Consider the following 18,280-nt stretch of genomic DNA (forward strand, 5'->3'; position numbering starts at 1 on the left):
ATGGAAGGGGAGCAAGGCTAGGTGTATCGGAGGTGGGTTCAAATTATTTTATCATGGTGTGGATGGGAGGAGAAATGCCGTAGGAGTTATTCTGAAGGAACAGTATGCTGAGAGTGTTTTGGAGGTGAAAAGAGTGTCGGATAGAGTGATGTTTATGAAGCTGGAAATTGATGGTGTAATGATGAATGTTGTTAATGCGTATGCTCCACAAGTTGGGTGTGCAATGGATGAGAAAGAAAAATTTTGGAGTGGATTGGATGAAGTGGTGATGACTGTACCCAAGGGTGAGAGAGTGGTGATTGGAGCAGATTTCAATGGGCATGTTAGTGAAGGGAACAGAGGGGATGAGGAAGTGATGGGTAGGTATGGTGTTAAACAAAGGAATGCAGAAGGTCAGATGGTAGTGGATTTTGCGAAAAGGATGGACATGGCTATGGTGAATATGTATTTTAACAAGAGGGAGGAGCATAGGGCAACATACAAGAGTGGAGGAAGATGCACATAGGTGGATTATATCTTATGTAGGAGGGCCAGTTTGAAGGAGATTGGAGACTGTAAAGTGGTGACCGGAGAAAGTGTCGCTAGGCAGCATAGGATAGTGGTTTGTAGGATGACGTTGGTTATCAAGAAGAGGAGGAGTGTGAGGGCAGCACCAAGGATCAAGTGGTGGAAATTGAAAAAAGGTAATTGTGAGGTGGAATTCAGGGATGAGTTAAGGCAGGCACTGGGTGGCAGTGAAGAGTTACCAAATAGCTGGGTAACTACAGCAGAGCTAGTAAGGGAGACGGCTAGAAAGGTGCTTGGTATCACATCTGGACAGAGGAAGGACGACAAGGAGACCTGGTGGTGGAATGAGGAAGTACAGGAGAGTATACAGAGAAAGAGGTTGGCAAAGAAGAAGTGGGATTGTCAGAGAGATGAAGAAAGTAGACAGGAGTATAAGGAGATGAGGTGCATGGCAAAGAGAGAAGTGGCGAAGGCTAAGGATAAGGCATATGAAGAGTTGTATGAAAAGTTGGACACTAAGGAGAGAGAAAAGGACCTGTACCGATTGGCTAGACAGAGGGACAAAGCTAGGAAAGAGGTGCAGCAGGTAAATGTGATAAAGGATAATGAGGAAAACATACTCACAAGCAAGGAGAGTGTGTTGAGGAGATGGAAGGAGTACTTTGAGGGGTTGATGAATGAAGAGAATGAGAGGGAGAGAAGGTTGGATGATGTAGGGATAGTAAATCATGAAGTACAATGGATTAGCAAGGAGGAAGTAAGGATAGCTATGAAGAGAATGAAGAATGGAAAGGCTGTTGGCCCAGATGACATACCTGTGGAAGCATGGAGGTGTTTAGGTGAAATGGCAGTGGAGTTTTTAACCAGATTGTTTAATGAAATCTTGGAAAGTGAGAGGATGCCTGAGGATTGGAGAAAAAGTGTTTTGGTACCGATTTTTAAGAATAAGGGTGATGTGCAGAGCTGTAGTAACTACGGAGGGATAAAATTGATCAGTCACAGCATGAAGTTATGGGAAAGTAGTGGAAGCAAGGTTTAGAAGGGACGTGATGATTAGTGATCAGCAGTATGGTTTCATGTCAGGAAAGAGCACTACAGATGCAATCTTTGCTCTGAGAGTGTTGATGGAGAAGTACAGAGAATGTCAGAAGGAGTTGCATTGTGTTTTTGTAGACTTGGAGAAAGCATATGACAGGGTGCCTAGAGAGGAGTTGTGGTATTGTATGAGGAAGTCAGGAGTGTCAGAAAAGTATGTAAGAGTGGTACAGGATATGTATGAGGGTAGTGTGACAGTGGTGAGGTCTGCGGTGGGAGTGACGGATGCGTTTAAGGTGGAGGTGGGGTTACATCAAGGATCAGCTCTGAGCCCTTTCTTATTTGCAATGGTGATGGACAGGTTGACAGACGAGATCAGACAGGAGTCCCCGTGGACTATGATGTTTACAGATGACACTGTGATCTGTAGTGAGAGTAGGGAACAGGTGCAGAAGACCCTGGAGAGATGGAGATATGCTCTAGAGAGAAGAGGAATGAAGGTCAGCAGGACTAAGACAGAATATATGTGTGTGAATGAGAGGGAGGATAGAGGAATGGTGAGGATGCAAGGAGTAGAGGTGGCGAAGGTGGATGAGTTTAAATACTTAGGGTCAATAGTTCAGAGTAACGGTGAGTGTGGAAGCGAGGTGAAGAGTACAGGCAGGATGGAGTGGGTGGAGAAGAGTGATTTATGACAGACTGGTACCAGTAACAGTGAAAGGGAAGGTCTACAAGAGGGTAGTGAGACCAGCTATGTTATATGGGTTGGAGACAGTGGCATTGACAAAAAGGCTGGAGTTTGAGCTGGATGTGGCAGAATTAAAGAAGTTAAGATTTGCACTGGGTGTGACGAGGGTGGACAGGATTAGGAATAAGTATATTAGAGGGTCAGCCCAGGTTGGAAGGTTTGGAGACAAAGCCAGAGAGGCACGGTTACGTTGGTTTGGACATGTGCTGAGGAGGGATGCTGAGTATATTGGGAAAAAGATGCTAAGGATGAAGCTACCAGGTAACAGGAAAAGAGGAAGGCCTAAGATAAGGTTTATGGATGTGGTGAGAGAGGACATGCAGGTGGTTGGTGTGACAGAGCAAGATGCAGAGGACAGGAAGAAATGGAAACAGGTGATCTGCTGTGATGACCCCTAACGGGAACAGCCGTAAGAAGATGATGATGGTGACTAATCTTCTACAATTTACATACAATTATTCTCTTAATTCCCTGTTGCTGGAGGTTTTTATTCCTTTATGCCATAAATTATCTGCCACTCGTGTACAACCATAACATCCTGGGACAGCTGTGCAATGGGACATGCTGGCATATCTTTCCATCTCCAGAGTGACTGTCACTGCCCCTGCTTCCCTAAGACAACACTCCCTGTGTCTCTTCGGTCACAACTGGAGACTGACCTTGAAATGTATCTGAGTGTACGTCCGTCACCCCAGAATGGACACATCCAACCTCCCATGCCAGCATTGTAGACATTCAAGCCACTAATTGAAGCCAGGTCATCCAGGCTGTAGTAAGGGGTTTATACATCTGTGCCATTGCTCTGGTGCCCCACTGGCCATCATTTAGCATGATGACCTTGTTCTTTGCAACTCAAGCCTCCCCTTCCATGATAGCAAACATCAAAAACGTTCAGCACTATTACCAACTATCTGCACAGAATTTCAGTCTACTACTACCCACTCTTAAATTCTTCCCACCTTCCTGCCTCCAGTGCAATACCTAACATTTTTTTTTTCTTTTAAACATGCACCTGAAAAAAAAAATCTTCCCTTTCCACCAGTTTCTGCTGCATATCCTCTTTGCCTTTTCTCTCAGATAAGCAGTTGTTTCTTTCACAGCACCTCAGTCTGCTATTTCACTACTACCGCCTTTCATCAGTTTCATACTAAGTTAGTTTCCTGCCCCTAGCAGATGATGTCCTACTTTTCACAATGAACAAGGCCACTGGTTGTCGTCTTGTTTTGCTTTCTTTCCTCTATTCTCTGATGTACTGCCTCTCTGTACTTTTTGCACTGTGGCAACAAAATGGTCCCAAAAGCGTACCTGCATTCCTTTTATCTCAAAACCAAGGAATTTAAAGACTTGTGCAGGTTCACCTAGTAGACAGACTGAAATAGATGGGATTCAAACCTAAACCTCCAGCTTTGTAGAAAATCACACCAATGTTTGTGCCATCCCATTTCCTCTTTTACTAATGCTCAAATCTTACGCCACAACTTTTCAATGACATCTACTAATTTCCAGCCATCAAGTTCCTCCTTTTGAGCTTGCTGTCTGAATGATGCACGAGCTACTCCTCCTAAGTCCCACATCTATGTGCCCATTTACCAGAACTGTGGCTCACATACTGCTGCTGCTATTAGAAATTGTTTAATGGACGCAATCTCTTGAAACCAAAAAAGCAAAAAAAAAAAAAAACAATAAAAATAAGAAACCCACAGGCCACAGAGACTCGGACAGATACAACAGCCAGTAAACTTGCAGTAAAATGCAAAACAGTACAAAAACGGTAGATTAGCACTTTCGTTTATTAAATATAAACATCTAGTTTATACCTGTCGGAGTCTCTGTGGCCTGCGAGTTTCTTACTTTTAATGGAAGCAGTCACCTAATGCAACTTTATTTTAAACACACTCCCTTACACTCTGTTTTAACCTCATTGTTAGCAGCCAGCAAATATGAAGGCTGTAAGCTGACCCCATTTACCAGTGGTTGCCACTGACTCACCACTGAAGTCACTACTACGCTGTCATCATCACCCTTTTCAGGCTACATTCCATCTCTGCCTTGTACCACTACCCTTCTTGTCACCACACCTTAGCACAAAAGCAGATTTAACAGGAGTTTTCACTTCATCTAAGCATAGCTGACTACACAAGAAGAATAAAAAACAAGAAAGGAAACACCAATACACACTATTTGTGCACACCTCAACAGCCCTTTCCTGTGAATTAAATTAGTGAATTGAGTGAATTACTGATAACCAGATAAAAAGATCCTTTAAAGGAGTTCATTTTTTCATTCATGACCTGTGTACAACGCAGAACAAATCACTTACACAATTCACACATTCAAAGCAATGAATTATACACCTAGTGAAGTGCATGGCAGTAAGCAGAGGATTATGTTACAGATGCCATAAAGCATGAGACACACATGCAATAACTAAGAGGCAAAGTGGCAAAGATATATGAAATTACAGGAGAACAAGATACATACTATTGTTTACAATAATATATATATATATATATATATATATATATATATATATATATATATATATATATATATAAAAGTGAACTGATTAAATGATATTATACAGACAGTTCAAAAATCAGTCTAGTGACAAGGAAGGGAAAAAAATCCACGAGGAGGGCCACTACCCGGATTTGAAAAAAACAAAATTACATTTGGCAGAAGAGGTTAAGCAGTCTAGTAAATCTGAATGAGTTTTGTTTGGAAAAGCATCTATGATGGTGTTCATAGCAGAATACTAGACTAGCTACCCTTGAAGGCTCACTTTAAACCTAACTAATAACCTGAGGTCAAAATCAAACCCTGTATTTTGGTCTATGAGGCGAAATCCTTAACCATTATGCCAAACCTTCCCATTGGTCATTGAACAGACAAATTCTTTATGGAAATGCTTCCTTAACTACAGAGAAAAGCCAGGATATTTCAAGATGAGAATGTCACCTTAGTGACAGCAGAAAGAACAGTAATAACTGCTCAAGATCAGTAAACGCTAGTTAGTAAAATAAAAAAAAACTAAACCATCCTCTACTTCACTGACTGAATTAAACCTAAGAAACAAGGCATCTGTGGCTCAGTAAATGGGAAGGATTCTGTTTTGTAGCTCTAAAATGGTTAGTCTAAGCAGACTGTGCTTGCTCTTGCCCTTGTAACCAGGGCCAAGGCAGGAATTGGTCCAAAAAGGATACATCTGTTTACTCATTTAACAAAAAAAAAAAAAAAAAAAAAAAAAAAAAAAGTATGAAATGACAAAGTGATTCAACAGAAGAAACCATCTTGCATGTAAAGCTAGGGAACATGTAATTTCGGACTTCATCATTTTAGATGACCAAAAACCTCCTAGGCCTGGATACTCACCAATTCCAATTTGGCTTCATCAAAAGGCAAGCCTTACCTTCTTACTGTTAACCTGTTCAAAAAGGTTACTGAAGCAAGTGGATAATGGTTATACAGTTAATACAGCTTATCTTAAACTGGCCAAAGCTTTTGATACTATTCCTCGTGTACACATACCAACACACTCACTGAACTGAACATAGACCTTTATCCACTATACAACATATGAATTTAACAGAATCCATGTAGTTAAAGTCACAAATCCATCCATCACTCCCCCCACCATTTTTGCACATGGAGTCAGGGTGTCCACTTCTAAATGTAAAGCTGTTACCTGTGGTGCTCTACAGGGCTCAAACTTGGGCCCCCTGCTCTTCGACATTTACTTTCCAGAACACCAGATATAAATCCTGGCCTATGGTTATCTAAATATGCAGATAACTGCAAATTGGATGTTGTTAGTCTGCCACCTATTGATAAATTAATCTGACAAGGGTAAGACCATGTCAACAACTTATGCAAAGACAACAGACTCAAATTAAATCCAAAAATAAACAAATAATATAGGTAAAACTGGTAAACAAAACAGTTCCACATCCTACCATGGGAGCAAGTCAGATCAATGATCCACTTCTGGTTGACTTGGACATGTCAATCACAGTTAGAGTTCTGATTCGCCAACCAACCATACAAAGTAGAAGTACAAGGCTTGCCACCCCCCCAAAACACAACTGGTAAAGCCTATTTCTATGAATCGCCAAAATGGGTTAACGTATTGCGGGTCTCCTGATGTTTCAATTGACAACTGATGATACACTTCCTACCACATAGATGACATACCTCTCCAAACAAACAAGTCAGAAATCTAGGCACCTGTGAATAACTTACCATATGTTGACCATTTTATTGCTACTGTGATTAGAAAATAGTTTTATCCTGTTCAATTAATTCTCCTCTACATCCAAAGAATTCCTACTTCCTCTGCATTCAAATCAAGCTCGTTATTGAATATAATACCTCACTGGTATTTATTAGTAAACACAAAGCACTTATCAAGAAACCTCAAAGATTTGTAATGAAAAAGGATCACTGGCCTCAAGATTGATGGCTATAAAGTCTCATCTAGTCCCTCCAGGAAACTCCTGAATATGAGTTATTGGTTCAGTCTGGGGACTAATTGACTAACATTTACCATATATGATGAACTTGTATTTACTAAAGAAGCATGGTACTACAAAAACGAAAGCTGTCTGTATATGAAAACCAAAAACACTGGCAACTACCATGTTAATTAAATTAGCCAGCACAACTTTGCATTTTATCCCAAAACCAATGACACCGGCAAATATTATGTTAAATTTTTACATTAAAATTTGCCAGCACAATTTTAGTTAATTAAATGTAACACTTTGGTTCAATATCTTTTTCTGACAACTGGAACAGTCTAAATTTAGAACTATACATAAAAATGGGTGCCGTCTTCACCAAGAAAATTACCAAGTGTTTTTGTTCATAAAGAAAGAACTCAATTTGAACAAAGACACAATACATAATGAACTGTTTTAAAAATACACAAGAATTGTGTGTCATATTTTGTGATGCAAACACACACACACAAAACCAAAATACTGAATTCAATCCAAATATACATCTGCATTAAACTCAATTAATAAACATGAAAGGTATACAATACATCTAAACTGGTCATTAAAGTGTTTAAAATATTAAATTCTATTTTAGTTTCCTTTTTAAAGTTCAGTCAGTCTGTCAAATTGCAATTTAATTTGCAACATGTCCCAACATAATAACAAAACATGTCAAAATTGCCATTTCTGTAATCCATCACAACCTTTTCCAACACAACTAAAAACCTAATAAAATTCTCACTATGTTTAGCCAAAGTAATCTCTAAATCTAGATGGTAGATTCTATTCCACAATATCTTAAATGTTTTGCCCACAGGAAAAAGGCAGAATGTGATGTACAAATAGCAAGATAAACAGTGCTGTGGTATTGCAATCATAATGAGCTCAATGTGCCAACTTTTTACCATGGAAAATGTATTTACATTACTTGCATGTTCCAAATTTGCACATGCTCTTTAGCTTATTGCTCACAAAGTTTTGGGGGATTTGATTCTAAAACGGCTTTCAAATTTCTACCTCTTTGCTAAACTATTCCGATCGTGAAAAAATAAATTTGTTTGATATCATTACTCTCCATTTTAAAATACAAAAACACACAGAAGTATTAAAATCTAAAGCAAAACAATTAAGAAAATTTGGCTCTGTTTCTGCTCAAAACCAGGATAAGCTATAGCCCTAAATGTGAGCAAGTACCTTTTCATTAGTTATATCTCCTTACTTTCCCTTCTTCACTTACTTCCTTACTGCTATCAAATTCTCTTCCCTGACTTTCTCTCCAAATATAACATAAGCCTGTTTTTCCCTCACTTCATACTTTAATTTATATTTCTACACTAACTTACCTTTGATTTCTATATAAATTGCCTAAACTTTCTCTAAATATTAAATGATTGTCATATTCTGTGTACAGATTCTTAACCAATGTTTTATATTATGTCTAATGTGTTATAATTATTTTAACTGCAGATGTTTAGGTTTTATTTCTGAAGACTGTAAAGTTATTGTTCTTACAATGTTTTGTGATAATTTGGAGCTTTTATCCCCGGGTGTCTGCTGTAAATGGACTTCTACCCAGTCAGACTTTCCCAGTAATCAAATGTCAATCAATAAATAAATAAAATAAAAAACTACTTGATTGAAAGGTTTCCAAAGAATTGGGGAACAGAATCAAATATTCTACCCAAAACCTCATTAAATGATGAATACATTTTAGATAACTAAGATACTGCTTTTTCCAAAAACAATTATCTGACTAACTTCTCTTATTAATACAGTATTATCAGAACTAACTTGGCAATCTAACTGATTTTTTACCACATTTCTCTTAATACTAAAAGGATGGTTATATTGACGGTAATAATACGAGTTGACAAAGGTCGGATTACATTTAGTTGACAAAACATTTTAAGTTATTCTTATACAAGGCGATATTCAAAAAAATGAATCATGCTGGCAGACAAACAATAAGTAAAAGTAACAATTCCATACTAGTATTTAGATAACCATCAATTGACTTCTGCCTATCCATTACACTAAAACATCAACCAGAAATAATAAACAAACATACAAGCAATCTTAACATTGGCAGTTGAATACATACTCCTGTTCTGAAAATAATAAAATTACGTTTGTAAAATCAGGTGCTGTTGCTGCACCAAATAAGAACTCTTAATACTGTTTGCAAAGTTCACTTTCATATAAAAAGAAACTGATGGTGTTAAATCCATGCAAAGTACAAATAACATTGATATTTTCTTCCGATACATACTTTGAATCTAAACACATTAATGGACCATTCCACACCAACATGTTGAGGTTAGCTGTAAATAAATACTTTGTATTACCAGTAATCAAATAATCTCTGTAAAAAGTCCCAAGAATCAATTAAAATAAACGAACAAAGATCAAATATACCTTTTTAATTTTGTCTACATCAACAGCCAATGGCTAGCTACTACACGCTCTAGGGACCTAAACCTTGTCACCACAATAAACAAGACATACCCATCTATGTCAAGCAAAGTTCCTCATTAGCACTCTTCAAGAAAAATCCTGATGAGTGGATGGGAAACAGGAAATACACCCCGGGGATCACTTTTGTGGCTCTGCTCGACAGGGGCACAGGAAATTAACTTTCTTGGGTGGCGTAAGCCAGAGAACCTTGTTGGCTATGCTTACTTAGGCCCTTGGGCTGATAGCCTAGTACCTACCTATGAACCCCTGGCCAAAGCTATTGGGCATAATGGTGGATTACACTGCTTTTTAATGTAAAGCCACGGTGGTGCAGCGGTAGCATTGTCGCCTCATAGCAAGAGGTTCTCCCATTCGATTCTCGGCTGGAGCACCTTCTGTGTTGAGTTTGCATGTCCTCCCCGCAGTCGAGTGGCGTTCAAAACACATGCGTGAATGGGCGTGCCTTCGTTGATGGTTGGCTGTCGGGCTGGCACCTCGGCACTGTACAAACCTACTGCCAGTCATTAGCGGATCAGAGTTCTGCTGTGGCGACCCTTAACCGGGAAAAGCCGAAAGAACAACAACACTGTTTTTTAATGAACTTTAGTAATACTAAATAAAACTGGTGTCTTTGCATGTTTAACTTTGAGAAACTCAAATAATGTTTGTGTAATAGGGTTACCTAACAATTTTTCTACATCATGCTAGCATCCTGTCACCCACTATTCTGGCAGTGGAACCCTAGAAGAGTGGATGGACCCTTTCACTGGTAATCAGGCAAGCAAGTAACAGGGAAGATGAGCCCACAAGAAGGAAAGAAATGACTCCTAATTTTTTAGTGCTGATTGCAAGACATGACCCCAGTGCACAGTGAACAGTGTTTTTAAAGTTTGCGATCTCACAGGAATAGCTTAAATACATGGGTAATGAATGATTTCTGGTCCTTCCAAATCCTAGCTTCTGTGTACATCTGGTAAATGGTAATTTTATTTTGGTTAAAAGGATACAAATAAATGGTTACACACATTTACTCCACAAACAACTGCAGCTCTTTTTACCTGTTATGTATACAAATATTCCACACCTCACTGACAACAATGATAAAACTTATGCTCATCAAGGGGCTACCAGATACAACCTTGAGAGTAAAACATTGGCACAATACAAAAAAGTATTCAGAAAAATCCAAAAAGAAAAAGGTGGGGCAGAACGTGAGATGGACAAGGAGAGCGAAAATGAGGACACTGACGGAGAAACCTATGTAGGTTCAAAACACAAAGCAGTGACTGTGAAATACACTTTCCATAGCAGCAGACAGTAAGGCCCACCCTTTTATAAAGTAAAAGCCAGATTAAGTAGCCAGCATAGGCAGAACCGCCCTTTAGTCAACTGGTGCCCTTGGCAAAATGTGTCCACAGCGCACCTCCCCCAACACCACCCTGTGCTCCCATCCTGGTCTACCAACACCATTCAGATTACTGGAAAAGAGCCCCTGCTAGAGTGGTGCCCAAGGCAGCCGTCTAGTTGGCCTATGCCTAAAGCTGGCTATGAGCATAGGGTAGGATATAGTTTTTGCTGTTTGTCAAAAGTGACTGGAGGAATTTCCTGTTCAATTTTTTCCCTCCCCCAGCACAAGGTAAACAGTAGCAGGGCTAAAATATAACTGTCATACTCATCAGCACAGAATCAGGTTTGGAAAGGTCACATTTAGGTTCATAGGTTCATACTAGGCTATCTGCCCTAGGGCATTTATAAGCCTAGCCAGAGTGTGTTTGGCTTTTGCCACCCCTTGGAATGAGTATACTGTGCCCATTTTAAGGTTTAGTTTATTGTACCTCTGTCTAGCAGTGACACAGAAGTGACCCCCGGGGTAAACCTACGATCTCCCATCCACTTGTCAAGATTTCTCTTGAAGAGAGTCAGTGAGGGGCTCTGCCTAACATGGACTGGGATTTTATTCCAGAGTGAAGGGAGCCTCTGGGTTATGAATCTGTCCCTCCAGCATGTCCTATTTATTTCTGTGCTGAGGTTCAAATCTCTCGCGTAGCTCTGGTGGATTTGGATTTTCTGAGGTGGAGCATGTCCATTAATTCCAGGTTGGACATGGCCTTGTACGTCAGGCATAGATCGCCTCTGAGTAGGCGGTATGCGACCGAGTAGAGCTGGAGTTTCTTTAGCCGGGCAGCATATGGCATATGTTTGAGTCCCTTGATCCTCTTTGTGAGGTACTTTTGGGGTCTTTCCAATTGCTGCAGGTGTCGGGTAAGGTACATCCCAAATGGGGCATTGTACTCAATTATGGGCCTGATGAGGGAAGAGTAAAGGGGCACAATGACCTCACTCGATCTAGATGTGAATCCCTTCATGATAAGGTGGGCAATATAGAAGGTCTTTCTAACCACTTTGGCAATGTGAGTGTCAAACGAGAGGTTACTGTCAACTTGAGTCCCTAGGTCCCTAATTACTTCTCCCGTACTTAATGGATTACCACCTATGTGGTAATTTGTGGGCACTTTGTTTTTCCCCAAAGGGTATGACTATACACTTTTTGGCGTTTAGTTTAAGGCCATGGCTCTGGCACCAGTTTTCCGTTTCTATGAGACCCTTTCGAAGGATGCTTGTGTCCGCTGGAGAATCAATTATGGCGCCCAGTTTGCAGTCATCTACGAACTTGGTGAGCCACAATCCTCCCATGTTAGCCTGAACCTCAGAAAAATAAATACCGAACAAGAGAGGTCCCAGGACCGAGCCCTGTGAGACGCCACTTGTGACTGGTTTAGAGTCTGACATGGCTCCAGCAATTCTGACCTTGTGGGTTCTGTCCTTGAGCCAGTTTGCAACCCATCTTATGACATAGGGGTTTATATTTAAGCTGGAGAGCTTGTCTATGATGCCCGAGTGGGGTATTGTGTCAAAAGCTTTTGCAAGGTTAAGGTAGGCTGTGTGAAGTACCTTACCCTCATCAATGGCCTTGGTGACTGTTTCAAAGAAGTCGACCAGGTTCAAGAGGCAGGATCTACCCTTAAAGCCGAATTGTATAGGATCCAATGTCTGTAGGTCCCCAATGTCTTTGTTTATGAGGTCCATAATGATCCTCTCCATAGCTTTGCAGACCAGGCTTGTCAAGCTTATGGGGCGGTAGTTTCCAGGGTCCGTAGAAGCACCTCCTTTGTGGAGTGGGACCACTGTTGCTGTACGCCATTCTTTGGGTACATATCCTGTAGTAAGGCCGAGATTAAACAGCAGCCTTATGTGTGGGTTTAGCTCTTCTTGGAGTTCATGTAGCACGCAACCCGGGACACCGTCTGGTCCCATTGATGCTGTGTTTTTAGCTTTGGAGATGGCGGCTCTCACCTGGGCATCTGAGATGTCAGGGAGGCAACACTCTGCTGGAATAGATATTTGTCCTTTTCGGGGGGAGGGGGGGGGAATTTGCACTGAACCCGTCTGCTAGTATGTTGGCAATGTCTGTGGGTTCAGTGTATTTTTTGTCATTTTGGACCAACTCTGAGCATATCTGGGAGTTTCCACCCAGGTTTCTAACATAACTAAAGAAAGCCTTGTGATTATCTTTAGTGTCTAGTGCAATTTTTCTCTCAAAGTTGGCCTTGGATGATTTTATGAGTGTTCGTAGTTTTTTGCTAGTACTGATCAGAGATGCCTTCCCTTTTAGGGATTTTGCTCTATCATGTAGTAGCTTCCTCCTTCTGTTGTATAGCTTATTAATGGCTGGGGTCCACCAGACAGGACGCCTGCCTTTGGGGGAATGAGTCTTGGTTTTATTTGGGATTGCATGATCCATGCATTCCTGTAGGTGTCCATAGAATGCGTTAATAAAGGATTCAGCAGAGTGGGCTGTGGTTTCCACAGGACCAGGGGCCTTAAAGGATTCCACTTCAGTCTTAAAGTGTGAAGTCAGCTTTTGAGAAATTCTTCACTGTGGTCTTCTGTGCTGGGGGTGGGGGCGGGATGTGGATTTCCAGGGAGATTAATTTATGTTCTGATCTTACCAATGAGGGGTATACTTCTGGAACGGAACATTGTGTCCCCATGTTTGTGATGATCAGGTCTAATATGTTTTCCCCTCTTGTGGGAGAGGTGACTAGTTGTTCCATAGCATTTGAGTTTATGAATTCTAGGAACCTTTGGGCTAGGGTGTTGGGGCTTGAGTAATGCTCCCAGTCTATGTTTGGGTAGTTGAAGTCCCCCAATATGATGGTGTTTGGAGAGACCTTCATATTCTCCAGTGTCTTTAGGAAGGCTGAGTGGGGTTCCTGAGTTTGAGAGGGTGGTCTGTAACATGCTACAAACTGGAGGGCAGTTTTGCCCACTGTTAGTTGCACATGGATGTTCTCCGATGCCTTGCGCATTGCAGGTAACCTGGAGGTGTGGGTATTATTGATGAATATGGATACTTCCCCTCCTTTTGTGGTTCGGTCCAAGTTTTGGGGCCGAAAAGCATGATATGAGGTATAACCTGGTAGTGCTGGGGTACTCTCGGGAGCCTTGAACCAGGTTTCTGTCACTGCACAGACATCGATGTTCTCCATACTGAAGAGGGCTTTGAGAGCGTGCATCTTGAGGTTTAGACTTCTGGCGTTGAGCAGCATTACCCTTAGTTTCTTTCTATTTGTGTTTTTTAGGGAGGTGGGTTTGTCTTTTGAGCCTTGCCCAAAAAAGGCACTATGGGGGTGGCAAGAGCCTTTACCAATATCCGAAAGCCCAGGGGTGACAGGTGCAAGCCATCCCTTGCGAAGCAGCATGGCTTGTCGAGCATGTCATCCCAAGCAGACAAACATTGGATCCCCTTAGAATGACACCAATACTTAAGCCAATTGTTAAAATTGATCATTTTATCTTTGTACTGAGGCATCATTCTTGTTGAGGGTAAGATGCTGCTCAAGGTCAGGGTCATACTGGCCTGGGCTACATAATCAGAGAGCTCCTCTATGTCTCTTTTCATGTAGTCCAGGGAGGTACATCTCAGGTCATTCACACCAGCATGGACAATGACTGAGTCATATTTGTACCTGCTATGGAGTGACCCGAGTGCTTGTGTTATGTGGCGGATTCTAGCGCCCGACAGGCAGCTTACTTGTGACCTTTTCCTTGTTCAGCCTGGTCAGCGGGACGTCAGTATGTCTGACTATAGAGTCACCTATTACAAGTGTATCAGGTATGTTGTTTAGCCTTAGGGGCTGTGGCTGTTTGGCACACTGACTTTGTGAACTATGTGTTGCATGTGTGTTGTTTTGAGGAAGTGGTTGCTTGGATGTCTGCTTTGGAGGTCTCTGTTGCTTTGGCAGATTTTTATTTAGAGCCTCGGAGTATGTTTTTGTGTGTTTATGTGTTTGGTTTGCAGTTGTGGTAGGTCTATGTGAGACTGGATTTGTGGTGTGTGTGGTTACTTTCTCCTCCTGACTGGTTATGCCAGTACTGAGTCGAGAGAGCTCAGCCTCCAGTTTGGCTATATGGTTGCATCTCTCACATATATTTGTATTTGTTGGGAGGAGGAGGGGGTTGTCTGTGTACATGAGGCAGTTGTAACATTGCTTCAAGATTCCCAGATTCACCAGCTGAACTGGAGAGGAAGCCAGCATCTGACCTTTCGACATGCTAGAATAGTATAAGGAACTGCTATGTAACTGAATCAGAAAGGACCTATAGGGGATAGGGTACTCAGGAGGATTTTTGGAGGATGTAGTGCTTTTTTAGTTAAAAAGTGCTTAACTTATATAAAATGCATGTAAGAGCAAGTGTGGGGTTTTTAGATTGAGAATAGAATGTTTAGATTGAGAGTTAGAGCAAGTTCCAAGGGAAAAAAATGAAGAGCAGGCTTTGTGGAGCCGGGAACAGTTTAAACTTGATTAAGCGATGCTGCGCTATGCGCAAATTCACGCTAAAGCGGGCTTTATAGCAGGGGGTTAGAAAGAGCTAGGAAATGGCCCAAAACGGCCAATAAGCTACAAGTTACTGGGCTGGAACCACTCCTCTAGGGACAGATAGGCTGCTCAGAGCAACACAGGAACTATGACACAGCCCAGAGATTAGCAATACCTGAAGACTGGACTATTCTAGTTCAGTAAAGGCGGGGGAACAAGGATTTTTTTTTTTTTTTTACAAAGTAGCAGAAAATAAATACAGTAACAATAGTACATGCTTTAAATCGGCTGGCGCACTTGAATGTGTAGCCTACCAGTTAAATTAAACAAAAACAAACTTTAAAAGTGCAAAAAGTTCAGGAAAACAAACAGTAATGCAGTAAATCAACTTTGCAGAGCTTATTTAGTTATAGAAATCGATTTAAAAAAGGAGGAGGGGGTGCAGTGGGAGGGAACACTTGGCTCAAAACAGTCAGGCCCCTTTGATGAGACTGCCACCTACCCGCTCTCAATTGTACAATACAATAGCTACAGAAGAGGGGTTGCACTTGCACTTGCACTGTCTGGACTGGTTTGCAAAAGGTAAAAAACGATCTCATTAGGTATGTGCATGCATCTGTTAACGTGTCTCCAGCTACAATGCCTGAAATTCACATAACAATACAGCTGTACCTTTCCAACCTGAAATAACACGTAAGATATAGCTTTAACGCATTACTTACGCAAGTCTTTTATCACCAGGTGCAATTTTATCATAACGGAGCCCTTCCCAGGGGTTGCCGCCTACCTCACCGGGTTCGCCTCTAGGGGTATATCCTTGGTACTTTCGAAAAACATCCCTGGACCGATGCCTTTCTAAATAACTGCTAGCATTAAATTTCTCGTATTGCCGTTCCAACTGGCTGCGGTTTTCACAGCTCTTCTCATTTGCCCCTTCTCTTCCCCGTGGAGCCGAGAGACGATGCCCCAAAGTCTGCTCTGATGCATGACTCCGGCTACTGTCAGACGACTCGCTGTCGGGATACAGAACTCGCACAGGCTTCCTCCGAAGAGCTCTTACATTACGACGTATTTCCAAATCCCACTGTGGGCGAATTGTTAGAAAAAGCCTAACACTAACATTCCACACGTTTCTCCTGAGCGCAGCCATATTTGATTCACCCTCTGCTCCCTACGTGCACTTTACCAATGTCATATAAACTGCATTTTTTACTGAACAACAATGGAACGCTATTTAAAGTACTGAGTAGCGTCACTTGTATCGATTCATGAACACATTTATATTTGCCTTGGCCTTTTCTTTCTTTTTTTTCGAATTAAATTACAATGGATGGCAGTAAGCACTTTACCAAGTTTTGCCATACATAACATGGTAACAGAGGTACGTATTACAGAAGTGTGCGGCGTCATCAATTCAATGCCTGTTGAAAACACGTGTGTGTAAGTGCGGTGTAGATTGTGTATTTGTGTTAGTTTCTTTTTGATTAGTTGATGGCTTTCCAGTTCAATTTCTTCTTTAACGAGGAAGTTGAAGAGACGCTTCAAAAAGTGGTACAGGGTAAAAGGAGCGATGATCAGCCAGAGATTGTTCCATCAACATTTTATCGGGACGATAACGATGACAAGATACAAGCCAGTTCCTTCTTATCCTCTGAAAAAACAGACGTAGAAAATGGGAAAACTGGTGTAGTGTCATGGAGCAAAAACAAGCAAGACATTGACGAGAAAAGTGGCGGAGTACTGCAATCAAAAATAGTGGTTCCAGTAAGTTTTATAAAACAGAAGGCACTTGCAAAGGAACACTCTGTACCCCCTGACACTACTGAGCTATTTGACAATAAAATTATAGAGACGCTACACGTAGGATCAACTTTTTCTGTTTACTATATTGACGTATCTTTGCTAGAAAAGGAAATGTTATCTGAGGCTGTGGGTGAAGATGTAGTGGCTGTGTCAAGAGCTATCTCGACCCATTCTGATCTGATTCCGGGTGTTTATGAAGGTGGCATGAAAATCTGGGAGTGTACTTTCGACCTTATCACCTACCTGCTGGAAAACCAAGTGCAGTTTGTTGGTAAGAAGGTCCTGGATCTTGGTTGTGGAGCAGGACTTCTAGGGATGGCTGCCTTGAAGCACCATGCCACAGAGGTGCATTTTCAGGATTACAATGCAACAGTCATTGAAACATTGACCATTCCTAATGTACTCGTTAATATTGAAGAATGCTGCAGTGGGAGAGAAAATCAAAATAAAACTGGTACTCAACAGTTTACCTCACATCTGGAGAAAAATGACAAGTGCCAACCTCAAGTAGAGAATGACTACACTGATCATCACAGTACTAAAAGAAGAAAGGTTGCAGAAGTAGAACAGAAAAACTGTCAGCCACGGTGCAGATTTTTTTCTGGTGAATGGTTAAGTTTTCTTGGTCTTGTAATGAACACAGCAGATCTGTCAGACAAATATGACATTATTATCACCTCCGAGACTATATACAATGTTGACAATTATCCCACCCTTCATGATGTTCTTTCTCATTTACTAAGTGAGAAAGGAGTCGTCTATGTGGCTGGAAAAACGCATTATTTTGGTGTTGGAGGAGGCATCCATCTATTTGAAAGTTTTGTCCAAGAGAAAAACATTTTCAGTGTTAGAACAGCAAAAGTTATTGATGAGGGCCTGAAAAGAATTATTCTTGCATTGACATTCAAAACGGCATGCTGATGTATATGTTTATCCCGCAGTTTTGGTGCCCCGTGAACTAAAAAAATGTACATTTCCAGATGATTAAAATGAGATTTTTAAGCAGTTGGTAAAAGCAGCTCCCACACTTGTTATACAGTAATTTAAAAGATGTTCTTGAAAGCAGTGTATGTGCCTTGTGTAACTAAGTGTGTAATATTAAGCTGTTGCTTAGTAAAGTGTTGTGTGACCAGGCTTGCTCTTTGTATGTTGAAAAGTTAGCATATATTGTTTTTTAAAATCGAGATAAGTAATCGTAATTACAATTATACAGTCATGTGACCATTCATTCGCAGATACCAGTTCTGTCTTATTCAGCATTGTGGGGCAGACTGCCTATGGGACTGAGACCCAAACCTGCACAGGATTGTCAGTCCATTGCAGTATGTCCAATGCCATGCAGTCAACATGCTGCA

At 41.1% G+C, this 18,280-nt stretch overlaps 2 protein-coding genes across 4 annotated transcripts in view; one reads left to right on the plus strand and one right to left on the minus strand.

The window, feature by feature from the left end:
- MRM3 (mitochondrial rRNA methyltransferase 3) overlaps window positions 1–16,313 on the minus strand; it is a 185,483-nt gene extending 169,170 nt beyond the window's left edge. Inside the window, exon 1 of one of the 3 annotated variants that reach the window (XM_044054315.1) lies at window positions 15,845–16,313. In XM_044054315.1, coding sequence (XP_043910250.1) covers window positions 15,845–16,272 — 428 coding nt within the window. In that variant the 5' untranslated portion in view covers window positions 16,273–16,313. The remainder of the gene's footprint in view (window positions 1–15,844) is intronic. The other 2 variants (XM_044054316.1, XM_044054317.1) reach the window with 2 other exon arrangements.
- Window positions 16,274–18,059, plus strand: METTL18 (methyltransferase like 18). The gene has a single exon (XM_044054318.1). The coding sequence runs from the start codon at window positions 16,614–16,616 to the stop codon at window positions 17,844–17,846; it is 1,233 nt and encodes a 410-aa protein (XP_043910253.1). The 5' UTR covers window positions 16,274–16,613; the 3' UTR covers window positions 17,847–18,059.
- The last annotated feature ends 221 nt before the right edge of the window (window positions 18,060–18,280 follow it).

This window comes from Protopterus annectens, chromosome 13.part0, assembly GCF_019279795.1.
Source record: "Protopterus annectens isolate FY-2018-M chromosome 13.part0, PAN1.0, whole genome shotgun sequence".
In the NCBI taxonomy this organism is placed as follows: Eukaryota; Metazoa; Chordata; order Ceratodontiformes; family Protopteridae; genus Protopterus; species Protopterus annectens.

Bases quoted from the DNA above. Each gene is read 5' to 3' on its own strand.
- METTL18 (XM_044054318.1), top strand. From the start codon at position 16,614: ATGGCTTTCCAGTTCAATTTCTTCTTTAACGAGGAAGTTGAAGAGACG.